Consider the following 25,462-nt stretch of genomic DNA (forward strand, 5'->3'; position numbering starts at 1 on the left):
ATCGAACTCTGAAGAAGTACTTCAACATTGTCTCATCTGTCTGGATGTTGAATAATCCAAGAAAATCCACAACAATCTATGACATCCTCAAATTATAAATGGGGAAACTATAGCCTCCCCCATTGCTGCCAACCTAGCCAATATGCAGTGAGGGTTTAACCAAGGTGATTTATAATCTAGGTATAGATGTACATTTCAAGGTAATTGTTTTTGTATATAAAAAAAACTTTGATATTGTAAAAATATGTATATCTCTTTAACAGCTAGGTCTTCACTGCCTGAGCATTTGCTCCTGCCTGGAACTCACCATTCAAATATTTTGCCCAACTACAGATCTGAACACCCCTCCAACTGCAGATGAAGTAGTGCTAAATGACACAGAATAAGACACCTTACACCTTTCCCAGTCACTGGCCAACAGTACTGTGCCACTCCATTTACTAGCTCTGGATGTAATGGCACTATTCTAGTGAGCTCAGGCCATTCCAGGTTTCACCCATAAATAAGACCCTAAAAAGTAGGGCACTTTTTGCATCCTTACCAACATTCCTGTTAAAGGGAAGATTCAGAAATATAAGCCTGCCACTAAGCAGAGGATGTCCCTGTTTTCGAAAGTTATACAGCGAAAAATAAATAAATTATATGGTAAAAGGAAAAGACAATTCTGAAATTCTATGCAATTTATTATCGAAAGTTTTTGTTGAGGTGTGTTGAGCTCTTTTCTAATAGCAGCATAAATGAGACATACACTGCCTCGTGTGCAAGCAGTGAGCCCACAAAGACCGGACATTTGGACTGCCTGTACATATCTGTTAAATTCTAAGGTTGATAGCAAACATATTTTAAAATGTATTTTTTAAATCAGTTATTGTTAGGAATTGTTTATTCTGTTGTTCTTTACAGGATTATATAAGCTAGGGACTGAAAAAAGAAAAATAGGACACACTAAGGATCCTTAACACACACACACACACACACACACACAAACACACACACCTTTTGTTACGGAAATACAGACTCAACAGACAATGATCGTTAGAGAACCTAAACGGGTGTTTTATTGACAGTTTATGATAAGTGGAAAATAGTGAGCGAGGAAACCGGAAAGTCTTATCTGTAAAGATGATGGAGCTGGTGAAAGCATGGAGACGAACAGTGGAGACGTAGAACATGGAACAGACATGAACCAGGAGACGAGGCGCAGGACCAGGAGAGGAGACGCGGGACCAGGAGACGAGAAGAGGCGAATATGGGGAGCGAGATATGTAGGAGTCTGTTTCCATATGTGGGGTCAGACGCTGAGTGAGGGGAAGTCAGGTGTATTTAAGGTGTGGTGTTGATGTGATTCAGGTGTGTGCTCAAAACTCGGGTGATTGGGAATGGAGAGTGAGGGTGGAGCCTGGTGTTTTCGTGACACCTTTATTCTTTCTATTATTACTATAAGAACTGTTTGAATTCATATACTCTTCGTATTGATATGTAAGGAATTTATAAAATTAATATATTTTCTGTTTATGGTACCAGTGCAACTGTGTTAGGGTTTGACATTTACATTTACATTTTTATTTATTTATTTATTTTTAATTATTATTATTATTATTATTATTATTATTATTATTATTATTATTATTTCATTTAAATGGGGAGGGTTGTCTAAAGTGGACAAGGTGTGTCCTTCGTACATTGAAAGTCATCTGTTTGGGATATTCCTTAGAGATATTTAAATTACATAAGAAGGTAACAACTTTTCTGGGTCCAGGTTATGAAACACAGACACAAAGGCAAGTTAAGAAAAAAAGGAAAGAAGTGACATGTCACCTTTGTAGAAGATCTTTGCATGTATCTACATAAGAAGATATCAACATTTACAATACTGACCGGATTATTTAAAGGGGTAAAATGACAAAAGACATGCAAATTGTAAAACAAGGCTGAATGTCAAAACATAATAAACAAGAGGAAAGATTCAACCTTTGTACTGAGAATTACAATTTGCTTAAAATATTTTGGAAGCTAAAATGATCTGCATTTATGTTTTCGACTTCTATGGTACTGTCCATATCCTTCTTCATGGTCTTAAACTTTTTGCCAATTAAAGTTGGGTTAATAGCATTATTTCTTTTTCATCCATAATTCAATGCTGGCACATAAAAAAATAAAATAAAATAAAAAGCCAAAGATCTTACTGAATGGGGAGAAACCAAAATACAAAATGTTTAACATGTTCAGTTATTATTACCTAATCATATACTTTATACTGAATCACATAAATTAATAACATTTGGACTGTTAGCCTACTTAACTGGTATTTTCCCCATAAGTTGCTTTTTGGTGTTCTTCTCTGGCTTCAATATAATTATATAACATTTTGGGAAAAAAATACAGAATAACAAACCAAAGCTTGAGGCTAAAATGGCAAATATCTCCACAGCTACAGTAAATTTCCCAGGTGAACTTACATAAGCTGGAATAAAAGTGATCCACACTGCACAGAATATGAGCATGCTAAATGTGATGAATTTAGCTTCATTAAAATTATCAGGCAACTTTCGTGCCAGAAAAGCCAAAACAAAACATAAAAGAGCCAAAAGTCCTATATAACCCAACACGGCCCAGAAACCTATGGTTGAGCCCAAATGACATTCCAGAATTATCTTTTCCTTGTATTGTTTTAAGTTTTTAAATGGGAAAGGAGGGGATATAGTTAACCAAAGTACACAAATTATCACCTGTATTAGAGTGAAAGCAAGTACGCTAAGCCTCTGTTGTGGAGGCCCGAAACATTTCATGATATTACTTCCTGGAAGTGTAGCCCTGAAGGCCATTAATACCACTATAGTTTTTCCCAAAACACAGGAGATGCAGAGGACGAAGGTGATCCCAAATGCTGTATGGCGGAGCATACAGGACCACTCAGAGGGCTGGCCAATGAAAGTAAGTGAACAAAGAAAACATAGCACCAGTGCAAACAGCAGCAGAAAGCTCAGTTCAGAGTTATTTGCTTTGACTATTGGAGTGTTTTTATATTTAAGGAATATGACTGCTGTGACCATTGTCATAAATGCACCAACAACAGAAATAATTGTAAGCAGTATTCCCATAGTTTCCTCATAAGACAGATATTCAATTTCTTTTTTGACACATTTATCCTTTTGTGTATTTGACCAGTAATCTGGCTGACACTGTTTACATTCAATAGAATCTGTAATAGAGGGGTAAAAAAGATAAGTTAGATGTGCTTATAACTAAAACACATCTACGTCAATACATGTAACGGTTGCAAAAATATGTTTTTTATCTTAAGATTAGAAATATGGTTATATTCAGATATATGGCATTTTGAATATTGATTCAATTATATATTCAAAATTATTCTATGTGTCATAGTTACAAAATTAATGTAATTAGGAATTGCAACAACTGAGTTCATCACTGCAAGTTTTTTACTTTACCCCAATGTCTAGGTGTTTTTGTACCTGTCATATTACTAATCTCTCCTGCTGCACATGGTATGCAGTCAAAACAGCAGATAGGCTTTCCTTTTTGCACAGCTTTCCTTGTCCCGGGTGGGCAGCTCTCACTGCATACAGATTTTGGCAGCTAGGACAAGGTAAAAATAAATTCTTTTAATTGTATAAAATGCTCCACACACACAAATGATGTTTGTTGATTTCACTTATACTCACTTGATCAGTATTTTTTGCCCAAACAATAGAGGTCATGTTTACAGATAAACGACCCTGACCAGAAAAAGAGAAGTCATAAAATCCAACAGTAACAAATTTATGAGGGTGTTCTTCATTTGTTTGCCAGTTTATTATTTCATATTTTCCTGCAGGGTCACCATTTTTATCAAAATAAATGTTTTCACCATCTTTGGTTTTGAAATGCGCCTTTTTGATGTGTTCAAGAAACTAAACAACAATAATTATAATTGAACAAAGTTTGCTCAAAGGTCTAGTTATATACTTTCAAATGTATACAGAGTAATAAATATTACAAACTCCATAAATTGCATTATGTAGTTCTTTAACATTACATTTAACTCACTGTGAGAGGGTCAGCTTGCTTCTTTGTAGGACAAGTTTCTTTGCAGCCAAGAAGGTCATGTAGGGTATGGCCAATGGCATAAACTCCTTTATACACATTACTGATAATAGGCATCATGGACATATCAGTGAAGGTGTTTTCTACTTCAGACAGATTTTCGTCTCCTGTGCACATTGATAAGCCTCCAGACTCATTCTGCATTGTATATTTACAATTAAACAGAGCTTCCCAAAATTTTGTAAAAATAGCACTGCCTACAGATTTTAGTGGTTTTATATTTAGAATGAAGTCCTCTAGACCTGTTACAGTTGTTTTGGAAATAGCAAGTCCTATGGCTCCTTGGAGTATATTTTGCTTATCCAGAGTGGCCACTACTGGATCAGCAATCCAACCTTCAGTTCCCACCCACTGATATCCAGTGATGTTGTGTTCAGTAAATATGTGCACCAATATCTCCCAATCCCAATGAGCAAGGAAACCCACTATTACTCGAGAAGTGGAGCTTTTGATTTGCTCTACAATTCTCAGCACTCTTTCCTGTGAGTAAGTTCTAAAAAATGGAAGTGAATATTCTAAGCATATGCCTAATTGTTCTGCAGCCTTAGTAAATGTAGCCATCCCACTGTTACCATAGTCATCATCTCTTCTTATTGCTCCCACCCAGGTCCAGCCAAAGTGCTTGACCATCTCTGCCAGGGCCCTGGATTGATGGTAATCACTGGGAACAGTGCGAAGAAATGATGGATATTTCTTTTTGTCACTGAGACATTCACAGGTGGAATAGTGACTGATCTAAAATTACATTAAAACAGGAAACTCAGAAATTGTTAATTTATTTCACACATACAATGCACCAAATGTGAGCTATGTCAACTTATTATCAGCTGTTGCTTTTTTATAACTTTAAAAAAGATGTTGTAATATTTATTTATATTTTTAAATGGCATAAATTCTTACTATGGGCATGTTGAATGGTCCAATACTCTTGGCTATAGCTGTGGACACTGACGAGTATGCCTCACCTATGATGGCTTGCACCTGGGCTGGCTTTGTGCAGACTTCATTTGCAACCAATTTCTCATTCCCATTTATAAGATTCATTGCCATTTTTACTCCCATTGCTGAAGAACTACAGGTGTCATAGATCTTGTAGCCCAGCGAGACTCCAGGAAGTAAAGATGAACTGTTGTTAATCTCTTCTACTGCAAAGATCAGTGATTGTGTGTATTGAAAAGCTCTGAAGTCTAAGCTGAAAAAGGAATGTCAAATGCATAATTTTAGAATAACAGCATAATAAATCGAAATACATTTAAATAAATGACTAATGATATTTAAAAGATTTAATAATGCTTACCTTTTACAAATTATTGGAGGTGGCATAACTGAATAGGACAGGTCTGTGAATTCCCAACTACTATAAAATGGAAAAATCCCTCCAATCATGATATCACCATTCTTCCAAAAATGTGGGTATACAAGCTCTCCTTGCAGGCTACAAGTAGTCTCATTAGCTCTGGAAAAATTAATGATGGTTATCATCATATGAAAGACAGTAAATATTGACTCCATCTATATATACCGCTATAGAATATAGATGATGAGTAAGAGCATATGTGTGTGGTCTATTATGTTAGCTGAATAAGAAGAATCCAATAGTATTTATACAAATGGAAAGACAAATCCTCTATGGTATAGTCACACACATGAACCCCAATCAAAGGTTGGATGTTTTATGAAATTACAGTCTTTTTGCACAACTTCCATACGTACAATGTCATTATCAAATTTCTTATACCGTTCGAAGAAAACAAAACAAGACAAATAATGCTTATCATGTTATTATTGATATTCAGTCTTTTCATGGCATTTGGCATTTATTATATATTTGCTTTCAAAATGTATTATAGTTGCAGCACGTTTGCCTTTGAACACTATTTTACACTGGCTTACATACAGATACTACATCCACTGACTAATACAGAAGTTTTAGCATACTAACATTTATTCATTCATTTATTCATTCATTCATTTATTTAGTCAGTCAATCAGTTTGTTAGTCTTTTTTTTATCTGAAAGGAGTTTGTAGAATTTGTTGGAAAAATATCTGTACAAAAGGAACATTTAACAAATATCATTACTAAGGCAAAGATCCTATTTCAGTGGCTTCTTACGTAAGGAGAAAAACAGTAAGTGAGTGAACATACAAAACAGATCAAATGCATTTCACTGCATATCGTACTGTGTATGACTGTGTATGTGACAAATAAAATTTGAATGTGAAATGTTAAAATGGCCAATTATGTTATGTAATGGTTACATGGTCATATGCTTCTAGAGGGACATTAATATATAACAATTAAATGTTATCTTACTTAATAATCATTAGTCCCCATAATTTATTTATAAATGTTATCAATGTCAGCTTGGTAGTGTGGTGGTTAGCACTGTGGCCTCAACCTTGAGGGTCAAGGCTTTGAGACCTGCCTTTGGGTCTGTTTAGATGGAGTTTGCATGTTCTCCATTTGCTAGGTGGGTTTAATCCCAGTACAACAGTTTTAGACATTTTGAGCCACCAGTTTGAAGATTAGGCATTTCCAAATTGCCCATAGTTGTGAATGTTTGCGTGCTTGTGCCCTGTGATGACCCAGCAGGGCTCAGGGTGTATCCTGCCTCAAGATCCCTGGAAGCTCTAGGCCTCCCACGATCCTGACAGGATAAGAAGTACAGAGAAGTAAGTGTCATTAACCATACACTTCATTAACCAAAAATGTGTGTGTATATACTGTATATATATATATACAGTGGTGTGAAAAACTATTTGCCCCCTTCCTGATTTCTTATTCTTTTGCATGTTTGTCACACAAAATGTTTCTGATCATTTAACTATTAGTCAAAGATAACACAAGTTAACACAAAATGCAATTTTTAAATGATGGTTTTTATTATTTAGGAAGAAAAAAATCCAAACCTACATGGCCCTGTGTGAAAAAGTAATTGCCCCCTGAACCTAATAACTGGTTGGGCCACCCTTAGCAGCAATAACTGCAATCGAGTGTTTGCGATAACTTGCAACGAGTCTTTTACAGCGCTCTGGAGGAATTTTGGCCCACTCATCTTTGTAGAATTGTTGTAATTTAGCTTTATTTAAAGGTTTTCTAGCATGAACCACCTTTTTAAGGTCATGCCACAACATCTCAATAGGATTCAGGTCAGGACTTTGACTAGGCCACTTCAAAGTCTTTATTTTGTTTTTCTTCAGCCATTTAGAGGTGGATTTGCTGGTGTGTTTTGGGTCATTGTCCTGCTGCAGCACCCAAGATCGCTTCAGCTTGAGTTGACGAACAGATGGCCGGACATTCTCCTTCAGGATTTTTTGGTAGACAGTAGAATTTATGGTTCCATCTATCACAGCAAGCCTTCCAGGTCCTGAAGCAGCAAAACAACCCCAGACCATCACAAAAAAAAAGTTAGGCACATTAGTCACTTTACTCCAAATAAAAGGGCTTCCTGAGTACTGCAATATAGAAATCATTGGGGCATTTTTTTTTTTTTTATAAATTCAGCTATCTTTAATAACTGATGGAGGTTTTAAGCTTTATACACATGCATTCTTGCCTAAACAACTCTTAAAACTACACCTGTAGTATAATAACAGTATTATGTTGAACGTTTTTCAGGCTGCCATTTGGAAACAAGAGAATAATGAATGAAACCAGTTGTTGGGTCAAAATAACCCAACCAGGGTGCAACCATTTGTAAATGACCCTCTTCATCTCATATGACCCAACATGTGCAACCCAACAATGTGTTTAAAGTACCTAAAATAACCCAGAACTTAAATAACAATAAACAGATACAGAGATACACTATACTTTGTACAAATAAAATTGTCAGCTAGTGAACTTGATCTAAACAACATTTAACCAATGTTTTTTTTTTACTCATTATTGTACAGTAAATATCAATATCTCTGGTTCAGATTTTTCATATTTGTTGTGTAAAGTACTCGTGTGGAAATTACCATCACTTTTGTATTTCTTCGATACAACATTTTTCATGACTTAGTTGTATTTTAAAACTGTGGCGAGTGTAAATGTCACTTTGCGCCACCTGGCGATCATTTCACAAATGACTTTGAAATGCAACCGATTTATTTTGGTCGCTGTCATTTTGCCGCGGTGGTGAGTGCTGTGGTAATAGCCATTCCCATTGGTTACCTACTGTATATAAACCTGTTAGTGTTGTTCTGGATAGCACTCATTTGTATCTAGTGTGTGTGTTCATATACTAAATGCACAAAAATCTCCTAACCCCACAGAGCAGAAAATCCCCCTATCCCTGTAAAAGTATCCCCCTATCCCTGTAAAAGTATCCCCCTATCCCTGTAAAAGTATCCCCCTATCCCTGGAGGAGCTTCTCTTAGGCTTATGTAGCTATAACGCTAGAAGCCTTTTGGATGCTTGCAGTACCTCTCATAAAAAAGTAAGTGGTTTCCAATTCCAATCATCAAGTATAAACTAGCAAGTCAAAAAAAATGTATTAAATAGGTTAAAAAAAATTGAAAGATTTATTTAAACTTTTGGGCCAGCCCACTCTTTGGAGATGGGAAAAATCTGGATAAATCAAAAATCCAGAATCCTACACACAACAACCAAAAGCAATGGCAAACCATCATTATTTGTTATGGATCTCAGAATTTGGCCACATTTAAAAGAGATACCTCAAGAAAGGTTACGCATATTAATTTCAGGGCCAAAATACATAAGTTGTCACTTGAGTTACGGATTCTAAAGCAACAGGACAAGCCAGAGAGTATGGAAGAACAGCTATAAGCAAAGCTGTGGAACATCCTAAAGATAAAGCCCTCGATTGTCCATGACACAGGGTAGCATAGGAAGCAATGGAACAAAAGAGTCAAGAAGCGGTTATTATCCATCAACTCCTGAGGCTCCAATAGGCAAGTATGGAGATCCGCACCAAGAGATGTTTTAATATTGTTTAAAAGCCCCAATGCAGGGCTTTAGAAGGGGTAAATGAAATAGGAGTATGTGAGAGTGCTTGTAATACACACAGAAAGACCTTCCCGTTTAGAGATAGTAGGATTATTAATTAATGAACTAAAAAGAAAATAAAAGAAGCTCCACCGTCTACGCGAGAATGTACAGGGCTCTGGAACCTAAAATAAAAACTATATCCTCTACGCCCTTACCAAGGATTTATACGAGAGAGAGAGAGTTTTGTGTATTAACAAAATTAACTCAAACCAAGAGCGCACGCTTAACTAATGCTTGTCGCTCTCTCTTTTTTCTCTCTTATTCCCAATTGTCTATGAAGACAGAGGCTGGGTCTTTGCCTCTGTCTTGCACTCTGTCTATCTGTCTGTCTGTCTGTGTGCATTTTTCTTTTCTTTTTTTTTTTCTCTTGATCTTAAGCCCTGGTATCTTACCAAAGCCACCTAAATAATTGGGTGTAGTGTCGAGGTTTATGGATTAGCCCATTCTGAACAATTTATGCGCGGTTTGCCCCTCGTTATTACACTTCTATGAGTTTTAAGCTTATTATGTGTTATTTAACACCAGTTGTAGAGCAATGACAGGGAAACCTTTGGATCTGGCAAGTGTTTAAAAGCCGTGCCAAAACATAAAATCACCAGACATTACCCTGTGACATTTCTATGATGTTATAATTTACTCAGGTCAGGTCACCTTGCCTAAAACCAGTTTCATCTAAATTAGGTTCCCAGATTGTTGCATTGGTCTTAAAAGTACCACTGTGGCTGACATACACGTAATATATCCTTATGGTTGGCACACAGGCAGTCCTCAAGATGGTTTCCTCAAGTCCCCTTTGATGTCTGTCTTTACTTTGCAAATGAAAGGAAAAAACTTATACTCTTACTCAAGATCCCCCACCAACGTATAATTACATGTTATTACTGTTCATCATTGTCAAATAGGTTATAATAGCTTAAAGTGGGTCAAACAAAAGTAAAACATTTTAAAGCACACCAGCAAACTGACAATTAAACGACCAAAAAAAAAAACATAAAAAAAAGATTTGGAAATAGGAGTGGGACAACATTTCTGAAAAAGGGGAAAGACAAATCTGCAGACAGCTCTTACTTCAAATTATTGTTATTAAAGGTGGTTCTACATTTTATTCGATATAGGGTGAAATTATATTTTTACCTACCTTGTGAATGTTAATTTACACTCTGGAAAATATGAATATAAATTAATTTTATTAATGTATTTATTTATTTATTTAGTCCCTTAAGGTTATTTATTTGGTCACAGGGGGCTTTCACTTAACCTGGTTAAAACAAACAAACAAAAGAAGTGAAGGTTTATGACATCTATAGAAATCTTCATCTATAGAATCTTTATGCCAAATTAATTTTTTAAAATTAATTTTGCCACAGGATTTTCCATACAATATACATTATTTTACTGTTTTGGTGCTTATTACATATTTAAACAGTAAATTCTATAAATTCAATATTACACACGTTACAAAACCCTCAACATATTTATGCTGAATAAAAACTGTATGTCACTAAGCTACTGCTGAAGCTGCAATATTATGATATTACTCCTTTTGTATTGTAACAAAAAAATGAGTGTATTTATTTATTAAATGCCTTTTATATGAGTGGTAACAACATATTACACATAGCTAAATGAATAATACAACTTTTTATTTTCTTGTACGTACCACGTTCATTGGATGATGGGTGAGACATATTCGCAGAGGTTAAGACTTAGGTTTTAATAAGGAATAGCAAACATAAACAAACATAAGTAATTAAACATAAATAAACTAAACATGAAACTATGGCTAAGATAACTCAAACTGAACATGAAACATGGCAAAACTACAGAGAAGAAAACAAAACAGATTCCAACGCAGGATAAAACAGAACAGATGCAGGACAAATCCAACTAAAGGGACGACTACATATAGCAAACTAATTAGCAACCTTGGTTAAGGTGAGTGCCCTTATCACCTCACCAATCTGCATTCTGGGACATGAAGTACAAAACAAAACTGAAGTCTCTGGTCAAAAGACGCCCTCTAGGGGATTGTCCCTGACAGTACCTTGTACAAAAATTCTCAGATAGGTTAAATAATGGGAGCATTAAAGTAATGGAATTAGTAGCCACTTCCCTCCACATCTTTTTCATGTATTTTGAACTGCAATTAATGAATGTACATTTTTAATTGTAAATTGGTAAAATGTATTGATCAATGATATTTAAGGCACAATATACTGGACATTATTAGTGAGAATATCCATGAATAATAACTAGTAGATCACTTGACTTTTCCCATAATTTGCTTTTTAGTGTTTTTCTCTGGCTGCAACATAATTACATAACATTTTGGAATAAAGATGCAGAACAGCAAACCAAAGCTGGAGGCTAAAATTGCAAATATCTCCACAGCCACAGTAAATTTTCCAGGTGAACTGACATAAGCTGGAATAAAAGTGATCCAGACTGCAGAGAACATTAGCATACTGAATGTAATGAACTTAGCTTCATTAAAATTATCAGGCAACTTCCGAGCCAGAAAAGCCAAAACAAAACACAAAAGGGCTAAGAATCCTATATAACCCAGTACAGCCCAGAAACCGAAGTCTGAGCCTAAATGACATTCTAGAATGATCTTGTCTTTGTAGTGCTTTAGATTTTTAAAAGGGAAAGGAGGGGAAATTGTTAACCACAGCACACAAATAAGGACCTGTATGAGAGTGAACACAAGTACACTGAGTCTCTGTTGTGGAGGCCCAAACCATTTCATGACATCACTGCCTGGAAGTGTAGCCCTGAAAGCCATTAAGACTACTATTGTTTTTCCCAGAACACAGGAAATGCAGAGAACGAAGGTGATTCCAAATGCTGTGTGACGCAGCATACAGGACCACTCAGAAGGTTGCCCAATGAAAGTAAGTGAACACAGGAAACATAGAGCCAGAGAGAAGAGCAAGAGAAAGCTGAGTTCAGAGTTATTTGCTTTGACTATTGGTGTATCTTTATATCTTAAGAATATTATTGCTATTACCACTGTCATAAATGCACCAAAAATAGACACTGCTGTCAGCAAAATTCCCATAGTCTCCTCATAGGATAAATATTCAATTTCCTTCTTTACACATTTATCCTTGTGTTCATTTGACCAATAATCATGCTGACATTGTTCACATTCAATTGAATCTGTCATAGGGTGAGAGAAGAGAGAAAAAAATATATATATTATCTATGTTAAAATATGGCTCAACAACTCTCTGTAGTTGTTGTATAGTAGTCTCAGGAGTCTCAAGTACACTTTTATAAAGAAATTGGCCGGTAAATTTTTATTGAGCATCCTGGAGAATCTGCAACAGGGATTTTTCCCTTTCTCCTTTAGAGTTAATCTTTTACCTGTAATATTACTGATCTCTCCTGCAGCACATGGGATACAGTCAAAGCAGCAGATGGGTTTTCCTTTCTGTACAGCTTTTCTAGTGCCAGGAGGACAGCTCTTATGGCATACTGATATTGGTATCTATTATCAATATGAATATTCATAATGAAATTCTAATGGAATATTTTTTTCAACATTTTCCACAATATCAAAGCTAAAATAATATACATTAATTATTTACGCTTACTTTATTAATATGGATAACAGTTAAGTGTGCATACTCACCTCAGTTTTATTCTGTGCCCACACAATCGAGGCCATATTTACTGCTAATCGACTATGAGCAGGTAAAGAGGATTCATAAAGTCCAACAGTGACAAATTCATTTTGATGATCTTTATTTATTTGCCAGTTTATTATCTCATATTTTGCAGGCGGGTCACCATTTAGATCAAAATAAACTTCTTCACCTTCTTTGGTTTTGAAATGCACCTTTCTGAGGTGTTCTAGAAACTTGATAAAAAGAACAAATGGATATGTCATTTAATATTTAAATTTTAAAAAAATGTTAAAAATAATACAAATTAATTTTAAATTTATACAGGAAATGTGTAAAATAAAAGAAAAAGTAACTGTCTCTGTAACATATTAACTTACTGTGAAAGGATCAGGCTGCTTATTTGTAGGGCATGTTTGTTTACAACCAAGAAGTTCATGTAGGGTGTGGGCAATGGCGTAAACTCCTTTATACACATTACTGAAAATAGGCATCAAGGACATATCAGTAAATGTGTTTTCCATCTCAGAGAGTTTTTCTTCTCCTGAACACACTGGTGAGTTCTCTGATTTATTCTCCACTGTATATTTACATTTAAATAAAGCCTCCCAGAATTTAGTAAAAATGGCACTTCCTACCAATTTTAGGGGCTTTATATCTAAAATGAAGTCCTTTAGACCTGCCACCTTTGTTTTGGGGATAGCTAGCCCTATAGCTCCTTGCAGTATGTTGTGTGTATCATGTGTGGCCACTATTGGATCAGCAATCCAGCCCTCAGTTCCCACCCACTGATATCCAGTGATGTTGTATTCAGAAAAGACATGAACCAACATTTCCAAATCCCACTGAGTGAGAAATCCCACTATGACCCGAGAAGTGGAGCTTTTAATTTGTTCAACGATTCTTAACACTTTCTCGTGTGAGTAGGTTCTAAAAAATGGAAGGGAATATTCTAAGCATATTCCTAGTTGCTCTGCAACTTTAGTAAAAGTTGCCATTCCATTATTTCCATAATCATCATCTCTTCTTATTGCTCCAACCCAGGTCCAGCCAAAATGCCTAACCATTTCTGCCAGTGCTCTGCTCTGGTAATAATCACTGGGAACAGTGCGCAGAAATGATGGATATTTCTTCTTGTCACTAAGACACTCACAGGTGGCATAGTAACTGATCTAAAATTGGATTCACACAGGCATTTTAGGCAATAGGTTCAATCAGGGGTTAATACCTAATATAAAAATCTTACTACAAAATTTCTTCTTCATTTTTATATACTTTTTATTTTTATTTCTAATGGTGGTGTAATAACCAACAATGAATAAATGTTGCACAGTAAAGTCTTACTAATGGAATGTTGGAAGGTCCTATACTCTTTGCTATAGCCATAGACACTGTTGAGTATGTCTCTCCTATTATAGCTTGCACCTGGGCTGGCTTTGTGCAGTTGTCATAAGATGCTGAGTTCTCATTTCCATTCATTAACGTCATTGCCACTTTAACCCCCAATGCTGCAGAACCACAGGTGTCATAAATCTTGTAGCCCAGCGAGACTCCAGGCAGTAAAGATGAACTGTTGTTGATCTCCTCTGTTGCAAAGATCAATGACTGTGAATATTGAAAGGCTCTGAAGTCCAAACTGTTTAAAAAGAATCATAAAAATATACCATACACACTAGTTATTCTTAATTAGCTAACGTTAACTGTACTGCTTTAGGAGCATTATTGATATTTTTATTACAATAACTGTCCAATAAATGCATGAAATGTTTTTGCTATACTGCTTACCTCATACACATCATTGAAGATGGTTTGAATGAATAGGATGAATCTGTGATTTGCCAACTACTATGAAAGGGGAAAATTGCTCCAACTATGATATCACCATTCTTCCATATATGCGGGTATACAGGCTCTCCAAGCAGGCTACATGTAGTCTTATTAGCTCTGGAAAAATTTATGATGGCCATTGCAACATGCAAGAGTGTAAAGATAGACTCCATTTATCACTACAGGTTAAGAGATTTGATTTAAAGAGAGAGAGAGAGAGAGAGAGAGAGTGTGTGTGAGAGAGACAGAGAGAGAAAAAGAGAGAGAGTGAGTAAGTGTGTGGTCTGATGTGTAATCAAGTTAAACTAAGACCACAAGTGGTATTTATACAAATCAAAATACAAAGTCTCTATGGTAAAGTTACACTTGGGTTCATGATCAAAGAAGGTGTGACATTTTGACAGCCTGTTTCACCTTCACATTTGCACGACTGTCACAGTTACTGTATATTTTATTTTGCATCTTTTAATGGTTAAAATAATTAGTAATATTAGGTAGTACATAAATGTAAAAATATGTAATTTATGTAAATTATTTTGTTAAACCAAAGGAGAGTGTAAAACAAATTGCATAAATTGCATCTGCCATTCTCCAGTACTTTATATAAATCCAAACAACTTTTCATTATGTAATGAATATTTATGCATATGTCTTCCAACACAAAAGTCACCATTTCAGAAGGGTCAAAGTACTCACCTGAAACGCAAGCAAATATTGAAATTTATGCAACTATGTTACAAAACTATCCTATGCATCAATAAAACTTTAAATGACAATGGTGAGCTATTAACTTCACGGGAGAAATATTGTTGGAAAAAAATTATTAATGACAGAAACACCTGGTAAAGTTGCATTATGTAATAATAATAATAATAATAATAATAATAATAATAATAATAATAATTAAACAAATACAAACAACACAAATTATAGCTATGTTTAATAATACAAATATTTTTACATGCAGAATGCAAGGAGAACTCACAGGATAGAGACTAAAGAGCAGTGAACCCTTAACAAAAACACTTGGAAATTTGTTAGGAAGCATAACAAGTTGGCCTTGGAGAAATGGACATTTCATCCATTTTAAAGATGGTCAATTCAAAGATTTTCTGATTAGTCTAGATTGACCCTATTCCAAAGAGATGGGCGAAGCACGTGAAGTGATGCACCCATCATGCATGGTGCCTGCTGTTTGGTCCCTCTGAAGGGTGTAATGATCTGGAGTTGCTTCAATAGGTCAAGTCTAGACTCTAGCAATGTTATGTGGCAGTAAAATTAACTCAGCTGACTACCTAAATGTACGGAATTATCCCATTTTTCCCTCTTGGTGAAAACATATTTGTGCCATGGGAGTATAAGGAATCCCTTTCACAGATGAGTTGGGCTACATCGTGCATTGTAATTAAAGCTTTAAATTAAATTTAACTGTAATTAAAGGCAATATGCACCTATGTTTTGGCAGCAAAGTATAGATGATCATTATGAACAACTGTAAGACTATATAAGACTTTGTTTTAACTAATAGAACACTCTTATTTATCTAGGACTTCAGAGAGGGCTCTTAACATTCTCCATACATAGTTTTATTAATATAATATAATAAGACAACATGGCCCTGTTTAAAAAACTAAAAATTAGGAAAATGCCAGTATGGATCACTTACCAATCACTAGGCGCAGGTGATTACCTTAAAAAGTGTGCCTGTAGCTCTGCATGCTAACATTGGCATTGATTCTACATACTGCGTTATTTTATCACTATAAATACCCACTAAAAGATAAGATAAGATAAGATAAGATAAGAATGACCTTAATAATCTTGAAGAAAATTCTTGTGCCAGACTGTTCCAAGAGCAAAGAAATATATAAAAAATATATGCACACAATGAAATAAAGTAATAAATAAAGTCAAATAAAAAGAATAGACAGACTAGACATAAGATGAACAAAAGTAGAATGCAGCAATCGGTAGCTAATAAAAATAACAACAAAAAAAAAACAGATTCTGTGATGGTGTTCTCAGTCTAAAATTCTCAGTGGTCTCGGTCTACAGCTGAATATGCTCAAGAAGAACACCAATGACATACGGTGGATGAGAATTATTGTTCAGAATCCTGACAATTTTTCAGCATTCTGCTCTCAGACACCTCCACCAGAGATTCCAGTTCCACTCCACTGACAAAGGCAGATTTTCTAATAAGCAACCTTTACTCTGCTTCCCCAGCATAGAACACACTACACTACTGCATAGAAGGCAGTACCATTTACAAATAAGTCATAAAACATCTCCAGGATCGCGGAAGTTAGGAGCCGCTTTGTGATGCCTCACACATTTAATGATGAAGTACCGCCACTGGACAGTGCTTCAATGGTGTCGTCTAAGACGCTCGCTTATAACAAGCACGGAAGCGTAGTGACGGTGGCATCCAAAAGGTCCTCAACATCTACAGCATCCTCAGCTCGGCTAAAAAGGGCAGAAGCTAACAGAGCAGTCTTGTTGGCTGAAGCAGCAACCTTAGACCAACGGCAGGCATTAGAAATGGAGGAAGCACAATTAAAGGCTAAAAAAGAAAGGCTGAAAATCGAAATGGAGCTTGCAATGGCCAATGCCGAAATAAAAGTGTATCACGGTTGTGAAGAACGACAAAGTCCCGCAAGACAGATTGTGGTCATCGAACGGAGTGGTGCACATGTCTTGAAAATCAGAATATGATGAACATCACGAGCACAGTGCGTCAACGGAATATGTCAGACTGCCATCACATCACCAGGCAGCCCGTTCAAGTGTGCCCGTAAGTGTCAGACCTAAAATGACAAACACTTTAAAGGAACACCCAAGACTACGAATATTCACTCCATAACACTGATACAGTAGAGCTTCAGAGTGTGATGCAACGTCAGCCAGATATTACAGAAATGATTGTGAAGAGTCAAAGGCAATCTTCCTTACCTCACTGCGACATTGTGACCTTTGTTTTACGGAGACCCGCTTGAGTTCAAGTCCTTTATGAGGGCGTTTAAACATGTCATTGAATCCAGAGCTGATAGTGATATCGATAAGCTATACTTGCTTGTGCAGTATACCAGAGGAGAGCCTAAAGATCTAGTGAAGAGCTGCCACCGTATACCAGATCATCTTGGTTATGCAGAAGCAATGAAAATGTTACATGACAGGTTTGGAAATGAGCTAAAAATTGCAACAGCACTGATGCAAAAGCCATTTAAATGGCTGGAAATAAAGCCAGAGGACGAAAAGTCGTTAAGCGCTTTCTCCCCTTTTTCCTGGTAACTTGCCGCAACGTTATGGCAAATGTTGAACACATGGACGAGCTAGATAATTCTACCAACATAAAAATTACTTCTTAAAACTACCCTACAAATTGCATGATAGATGGAGGGCCCATGCGTACGAAAATTAGAAGCGCATGCATGGTACATGATACTCAATGATACCTGGTACTTGTTAATCAAGACTCGCTTATTTTGCAAAAATGTATTAAAAATTGCAAACCAAGCAATCGCAATCCAAAGTTCCACTGTTTTTAAGTACTGTATAGTAAATAAATAAATGTAATTAGTTACCTTACATCTCTGCTTAAAAACAGTAATTAAGTAAATGTACAGTACATAGTTACCTTCCACCTCTGGTCATAACCGAATTACAATTATATGATGACATCATACAGCATTAAAGTTTCTGTTAGGAATGTGGCTTAAGTAGGCAGATACCCTCGGCATGATAGTTTTCAGTGTAAGAAAAACATTTTAAGAGGTTATGAAAATCAAGTACATAATACCAAAACGTTAACCACACCCAACCTGATTTAGGTAAGAAATAGGGATGTAGGAATCATTTATTTATCGACTTTTATTTGAAGCCGAAATGTTAACAAGTTAGTGCTTTACAAAGAAAAATGTCTTTTCTATTAATTTAAACCTTCTTAATTTATAAATAATATTTTCTATTAATTAAAACACAGTTTGCTCTGCTGTCCAAAGTTATAAATTCTTGGTACAGAATTCAGTAAACTATACATGTTTTGGAGCCATGTCATTTGATAGGCACCCTCCCCATTATTTGTTTTTTTGTGTTTTTCTCTGGTTTGATTATGATTATGTAACACTTTGGGAGAAATATACAAAACAATAAACCAAAGCCTGATGCTAAAATTGCAAATATTTCCACAGCTACAGTAAATTTCCCAGGAGAGCTAACATAAGCTGGAATAAAAGTGATCCAAACTGCACAAAACATTAGCATACTAAATGTAATAAATTTAGCTTCATTAAAATTATCAGGTAACTTCCGAGCCAGAAAAGCCAAAACAAAACACAAAAGGGCTAAGAATCCTATGTAGCCCAGCACAGCCCAGAAACCTAAGTCTGAGCCTAAGTGACATTCTAGAATGATCTTATCTTTGTAGTGCTTTAGATTTTTGAAGGGAAAAGGAGGGGATAATGATAACCAAAGGACACAAATAAGGACTTGTATGAGAGTGAAGATAAGAACACTGAGTCTCTGTTGTGGAGGCCCAAACCATTTCATGACATCACTGCCTGGAAGTGTAGCCCTGAAAGCCATTAACACCACTATTGTCTTTCCCAGAACACAGGAGATGCAGAGAACAAAGGTGATCCCAAATGCTGTGTGACGCAACATACAGGACCACTCAGAGGGCCGTCCAATAAAAGTCAGTGAACAAAGGAAACACAGAGTCAGAGAGAAGAGCAAAAGGAAGCTGAGTTCAGAGTTGTTTGCTTTAACTACTGGGGTATTTTTATATCTATAGAATATAATTGCTATTACAATTGTCATTAAAGCACCGATAATGGACACAGTTGTTAATAAAATTCCCATAGTTTCTTCATAGGACAGATATTCGATTTCCTTCTTTACACAAGCATCTTTTTCTGAATTTGACCAGTAATCCTGCTGGCATTTGTCACATTTAATAGAATCTGCCATATAGAGAGACAGACACACAGACAGAATTAATAAAGTAGGCAAGCAGAATTAAATTTGTTTCAATAAATAATGTATATTGTATGTTTAAATGTTGTATATTTTATTCTTTGTTATAAGCCATGTTTGTACCTGATACATTACTGATCTCTCCAGCAGCACATCTTATGCAGTCAAAGCAACAGATAGGCTTTCCTTTCTGTACAGCCTTCCTTGTGCCAGGGGGACAACTCTCACTGCATATCGATCTTGGCATCTATGACGCAAGCAAGTTTAAATGTTTAATGGAGAAATAATTTAATGAGATGTTTAAATTTCATAAAAAAATCTCATTAAGTCATTTCTTAATTAAACATTGTTTAAGTATTAAAAACGTAAATAATGGCCACAAAATATATAATTGAACTAAATATTTGAAGTACACAGTGAAAAAACACTGTCATTGTTGCCTAATTTAAGTTACATACTTTCCCAAGTACTCACTTGATGTGCATTTTGTGCCCAGACAATGGTGGCTGCATTAACTGCTAATCGATTCTGAGCAGGAAGGGAGGAGTCATAAAGTCCAACCGTTACAAATTCATATTGGTCTACTTTACTTTTTTGCCAATTTATTATTTCATATTTTGCTGGAGGATCACCATTTTTATCAAAATAAACCTCTTCACCTTCCTTGGTTTTAAAACGCACCTTTTTAAGGTGTTTTAGAAACTGATGCCAGGGGGAAAAGGGACATTGCATATTGAACTTAAAGCATGGGAGAATTTATTTTAAAACTGAAATTTAGTTTACTACTATGATACTTTGTTGAACTTATGTATTTGTTTATGCCTTGAAAAAAAACACAACTCACTGTGACAGGATCAGGCTGCATCTTTGAAGGACATGTTTGTTTGCAGCCAAGAAGTTCATGTAGTGTGTGGGCAATTGCATACACACCTTTATATACATTACTGAAAATGGGCATCATAGACATGTCAGTAAAGGTGTTTTTTATTTTAGATAGATTCTCTTCACCGGTGCAAACTCGTATGTCCTTTGAATTATTCTGTATTCCATATTTACATGAAAACATAGCTTCCCAGAATTTAGTAAAAATTGCGCTCCCAGCTGATTTTAATGGTTCTATATCTAAAATAAAGTCATTGAGACCTGTTACTGCTGCTTTGGGAATAGCAAGCCCTATGGCACCATGAAGTATGTTGTACTTGTCCAATGTGACTGCCACTGGATCAGCAATCCATCCCTCAGTTCCCACCCACTGGTATCCAGTAAGGTTGTGTTTAGAAAATACATGAAGCAAAATCTCTAGATCCCATGGTGTAACAAATCCCACTATCACACGAGAAGTGGAGCTTTTAATTTGCTCAACAATTCTCAACACTTTTTCTTGTGAGTAGGTTGTGAAAAATGGAAGGGAATATTCTAAACATATGCCCAGTTGCTCTGCAATTTTTGTAAATGCAGCCATCCCACTGTTACCATAGTCATCATCTCTTCTTATTGCTCCCACCCATGTCCAGCCAAAGTGCTTGACCATCTCTGCAAGTGCAATGGTCTGGTAATAATCACTGGGAATAGTGCGTAGAAATGAAGGGTATGTCCTTTTATCACTCAGACATTCGCAGGTGGAATAGTAACTGATCTAAAAATAATTTAAAAAAAATATATATATATGAAACACAATCCTATCATGTCACCTTTGAATTAATGTAATAATTGTCACAATATAAAAAAAATCACTACTAAGGGAATGCTGAAAGGTCCAACACTCTTTGCTATAGCCATGGACACTGATGAATATGTCTCTCCTATTATGGCTTGCACCTGGGCTGGCTTTGTGCAGATCTGGTCTGAGGTTGAGTTCTCATTTCCATTCACAAGTGTTATTGCAACTTTTACACCCAGTGCTGCAGAACCACAGGTATCATAGATTTTGTAGCCCAGTGAGACCCCAGGCAGTAGAGAGGAACTGTTGTTGATTTCCTCTATTGCGAAGATCAATGTCTGTGAATACTGAAAGGCTCTAAATTCCAGACTATTTAATAAAATGAGATAGAAATACAAATTATTTAGTGAGTATTTGGTATCATAGATATCGGTATCATTAGCTATTGTTTGTAATAAATAATTGTGTTATTCCACTTCATGTTTTTATTGCTTACCTTGTGCAATTCATTGAAGGTGGCACAACCGAATAGGATGACTGTGCGATCTCCCATTTATTATGGAAAGGGAAAATTCCTCCAAGAATGATATCACCATTCTTCCATAGCTGTGGGTATGTAGGCTCTCCATGTATGCTACAAGTCTTTTCCTGTGCCCTGCATGAATTTGCAATGGCTATTATGATGTTTAAGAGTGTAAAGATTGACTCCATCTAGCTATCCCACTCTAGAACTCGAGAAAGTAAGTGATAAATGTGTCATTGGTCTGACCTTTCAGCTAACTGAAAAGAAATGATCTGTGGTATTTATAAGGACGTAAATGCAAATCCTTCACGGTAAAGGAGAAGGAGGAGGTGTGACTTCTTTCTAATTGTTAAAGCAAAGTCATTTAAGCTGGTATCCTTTAAGTTATACTTTCATGCATTTGTTTATTTGTTCGTTGGTTTTTGATTCACATTTACATATATTTACTGTATGTTCACATGTCAACTGACAAATTATTAAAGAACCTATTTGACATTTCTGAAAGCTTTATTGTCTTGGGAAAGATAAAAGCCTCAGACACACACATTATATTAGTATACAACCAATATATAATAAACCTTTTTTTTTGGACACTTTGTTGTATTCCAGACTGTAATAGTTACTTTAATTTGGGTAATGCAGATAGAGTGGAAACTAAAATTGGTCATTTTTATATCAAAATCAGTTTATTTGGGAAAAAAAAAAAAAAAGCTTTTGTATTTCCAATTCTTCCTTTGAAGTTTCATCAGCCATGAAATGTGGTTGGTGTTGTCCTGTTGGAAGATACAGAGATGTCTCTAAAAAATGTTGTTTGGGGGCAGCATATGCTCCAAAAAAAGAGCTTGGAGATTTTAATATTCATTTTAAGAATCCAGAAGACCCTCTGAGAACAGCATTTATGTCCATACTGGACTCAGTAGGAATAAATCAGTGGGTAGTAGGACCCCTTCATAAAGCAGGTCACACTTTGGATTTAATATTATCCTTCGGATAAAGTATAAGAAGCATAATTACAATTCCACAGTCTAAAGTTATATCAGATCTTTGTCTTATCTCGATTAAAGTGTGTCATGTGGCGACCCCTGAAAGAGAACAGCCGAAAGAAAAAGATAGTAATAATGTACGCACAGCACCGTGCTACCACTTTTAACGTATGTTCACATCAAATACCACACAGAGCTTTTTCAATAATCTTCCAGAGTTATCGACTTTGATTGGATCACCATCTGACTCCACAGAACCCACAGAATATTTAGAGTCAACATTTTGTTATAGCTTAGATAATGTAGCTCCAGTTAAAGAAAAATTATAAGAGATAAGAAACTCGCTCCTTGGTATAACGACCACACACACACGCACACTAAAACAGACTGCTCGAAAATTTGAACGCAAATGGCATCAAACTAAATTGTTAGTATTTCAAATAGCATGAAGGGAGAGCAGCCTGAACTATAGAAAAGCTCTCAGTGCTGCTAGATCAATGTATCTCTCCACTCTTATAGAAAATAACAGAAATAATCCTAGATTTTTAATACCATAGCTAAATTAACTAAAAACAAGACCACTGCAGAAATCTCCACAACAACAACATACAGTAGTGACGATTTCATGAACTTTTTCAATAACAAAGTCATAAATATTAGGCAAATAATTTAAGCTCTGAAACCAGACCATTAAAGTGATACAGATGATAAATTAGTCACATCACATTAGAACTTAATGTTCGACCTCGCGGTCAAGGAACAGGCAGAGATCTGAACTGGAGAAACAAGTCCGTGATCCAAATTCGTGGTCGAAAAACAATTCCAATGGTCGGCAACAGTAAATCCGAGAAGGCAGGAAATCCGTAACATGGGACAAGGTTGAGGTCGTGAAAACAGAGCGTGGTCGAGATTTGTAAAGTCAAAGTAGAATGAAATGCTGGACTACTGGGCATAGATAGCACACAATAATCTGTCAGAGAAGCCCGAAGTCTGATGGCGTGTTAAATAGAGAGTTGTGATGATCTGGGATTGAGAACAGGTGCGTTTGGAGCAGGAATGAGCAGGTGATCATGACCTAGCTTGAGATGCGGGCTTGACCTGGCGTGCCGTGACAGTACCACCCTCCTCCCCCTTCCACGAACGTCACCTGGCGTCACCTGGGGGTGGCGCCAATGAGACCACAAAAGGCTTTTCAAAACTGCGCAGAAAACTGTGGGCCCCTGTCAGAGACTATATCTGATGGGAGACCGTGGAGTCTGAAGACATGGGAGATAAGGAGTTCAGCTGTTTCTTTTGCAGATGAAAGCTTGGATAGGGGGATAAAATAGGCAGACTTCGAGAACCGGTCGACCACTGTCAGAATGCAGGTATTATTGTGGGAAGGTGGCAACCCAGTTATAAAATCAACTGAGATATGAGACCATGGGGAATGGGGAGGGGCCTTAGGAGTCCCTCAGGAGGAAGGTTTGTTGTTTTGTTCGTGACACAAACATCGCAGGATGCCAAAAAGTTTTTAATGTCCTTTTTAATCGTTGGCCACCAAAAGCGTTGATTAAGCAAGACGAGGGTGCGGGTTGCCCCTGGGTGACAGGCAAGTCTAGAGTTGTGGCCCTATTCTAAGACTTGGGGGCGAACAGACATCCAGCCGAGTTACAGCTACATTCGGCCGGGTTACAGCTACAAGGCACTGTGGTGGGAGGATGGTTTCCCTAGTGGGTGTATCCTGAGATGTGGGGGACTGTCGGGAGAGTGCGTCAGGCTTAGTATTCTTGGATCCAGGACGGTAAGAAAGCGTGAAGTTGAACCGTGAAAAAAATAATGACCAGCGTGCTTGCCGTGAGTTAAGTCTTTTGGCTGACTTGAGATATTCCAGGTTCTTATGATCAGTCCAAACAAGAAATGGGTGATCAGCTCCCTCCAACCAGTCTCTTTATTCTTCAAGGGCTAACTTTACTGTGAGCAACTCACGATCCCCGATGTCATAATTCTGTTTGTGGGGCATCAGCCGACGGGAAAAGAAGAGGTTCCTTTGGAAGGGGACCTTGATGGATGTTAGAGATGTAAGTGGGGCCTCTACGGTGCTTAAGTCACAGATAAAGCAGAGATAAAAGTTGGCAAAACCCCAAAAGCATTGAAGTTCCCCTCTTGACAAAGGTGTTGGCCAATCCGTGATGGACCTTGACTGGGTCCATCTGGATGCCTGATGGCGAGATGGCATACCCCAGAAAAGAGGTGGATTCATGGTGGAGTAGACTGTTGAATGGGAGCTGGAGATGGTTGAGTTTGCTTTATTTGCGCAGTAAGAGCAGGTAAGGCCTCTGTAATGTTATGGAGGGTGTTTGTGATCTGCTGTATATCCTGCTCGTGAGTACCCAGGAGCGCCCCTTGTTTCTCCAGCGCCCCTCTTAGTTGTGCAGCCTCTGCTGAATCCATTAATGGCCAGATTATACTGTCACGGTGTAATGGTGGAGTTGAAGGACCCAAGAGCAGAGAGAAGTGTTTATAGTTTTTGAAAGAGCCCCGCGGTGAGAACGTGGTAGTGCAGGACCGGCGTGTGCATGTACAGCGCGTTCAGCGCTTTAAATCAATGAGCTCCGGAAATGCGGAAGTGCCGTGAGGAGCGCTCGCTGTTTCTGTGAATAGGCACTGTGGCAGGAATGCAAGACAAGGTCGAGGTCGTGAAAACAGAGTGTACATGGATGTTATCCACAAGTTCTGGCGCATATCTTTCTGGTTACTCACGACTCCAGATGTCCGTTGAT

At 36.8% G+C, this 25,462-nt stretch overlaps 3 protein-coding genes across 3 annotated transcripts; all 3 read right to left on the reverse strand.

The window, feature by feature from the left end:
- Positions 1-2,294: 2,294 nt before the first annotated feature.
- Positions 2,295-5,619, reverse strand: LOC128528128 (extracellular calcium-sensing receptor-like). Its single transcript, XM_053500883.1, has 6 exons — positions 5,405-5,619; positions 5,008-5,299; positions 4,051-4,842; positions 3,687-3,914; positions 3,477-3,600; positions 2,295-3,202 (listed from the first exon to the last, which is right to left on the reverse strand). Exons 1-6 carry the CDS (start codon positions 5,617-5,619, stop codon positions 2,295-2,297), a joined length of 2,559 nt encoding a protein of 852 aa, XP_053356858.1.
- A 5,745-nt stretch (positions 5,620-11,364) lies between these two features.
- LOC128528199 (extracellular calcium-sensing receptor-like) lies at positions 11,365-14,221 on the reverse strand. Its single transcript, XM_053500954.1, has 4 exons — positions 14,078-14,221; positions 12,742-12,969; positions 12,474-12,597; positions 11,365-12,266 (listed from the first exon to the last, which is right to left on the reverse strand). Exons 1-4 carry the CDS (start codon positions 14,219-14,221, stop codon positions 11,365-11,367), a joined length of 1,398 nt encoding a protein of 465 aa, XP_053356929.1.
- A 4,392-nt stretch (positions 14,222-18,613) lies between these two features.
- Positions 18,614-21,905, reverse strand: LOC128528200 (extracellular calcium-sensing receptor-like). The gene is made up of 6 exons (XM_053500957.1): positions 21,691-21,905; positions 21,272-21,563; positions 20,379-21,170; positions 20,009-20,236; positions 19,658-19,781; positions 18,614-19,521 (listed from the first exon to the last, which is right to left on the reverse strand). The coding sequence occupies exons 1-6, from the start codon at positions 21,903-21,905 to the stop codon at positions 18,614-18,616; spliced, it is 2,559 nt and encodes an 852-aa protein (XP_053356932.1).
- Between the last annotated feature and the right edge of the window lie 3,557 nt (positions 21,906-25,462).

Source organism: Clarias gariepinus, chromosome 7 (assembly GCF_024256425.1).
Source record: "Clarias gariepinus isolate MV-2021 ecotype Netherlands chromosome 7, CGAR_prim_01v2, whole genome shotgun sequence".
Taxonomy (NCBI): domain Eukaryota; kingdom Metazoa; phylum Chordata; class Actinopteri; order Siluriformes; family Clariidae; genus Clarias; species Clarias gariepinus.

Coding starts and splice junctions, on each gene's coding strand:
- LOC128528200 (XM_053500957.1), bottom strand. CDS start 21,905: ATGGAGTCAATCTTTACACTCTTAAACATCATAATAGCCATTGCAAAT. Junction 21,564..21,690: donor CCTTCAATGAATTGCACAAG/GTAAGCAATAAA, acceptor TTTATTAAATAG/TCTGGAATTTAGAGCCTTTC. Junction 21,171..21,271: donor GACCTTTCAGCATTCCCTTA/GTAGTGATTTTT, acceptor AATTATTTTTAG/ATCAGTTACTATTCCACCTG.
- LOC128528128 (XM_053500883.1), bottom strand. CDS start 5,619: ATGGAGTCAATATTTACTGTCTTTCATATGATGATAACCATCATTAAT. Junction 5,300..5,404: donor CCTCCAATAATTTGTAAAAG/GTAAGCATTATT, acceptor TTCCTTTTTCAG/CTTAGACTTCAGAGCTTTTC. Junction 3,915..4,050: donor AGCAAGCTGACCCTCTCACA/GTGAGTTAAATG, acceptor ATTGTTGTTTAG/TTTCTTGAACACATCAAAAA.
- LOC128528199 (XM_053500954.1), bottom strand. CDS start 14,221: ATGACGTTAATGAATGGAAATGAGAACTCAGCATCTTATGACAACTGC. Junction 12,970..14,077: donor GACCTTCCAACATTCCATTA/GTAAGACTTTAC, acceptor CTTTTTATCAAG/TTTCTAGAACACCTCAGAAA. Junction 12,267..12,473: donor AGAGATCAGTAATATTACAG/GTAAAAGATTAA, acceptor ACCCTATGACAG/ATTCAATTGAATGTGAACAA.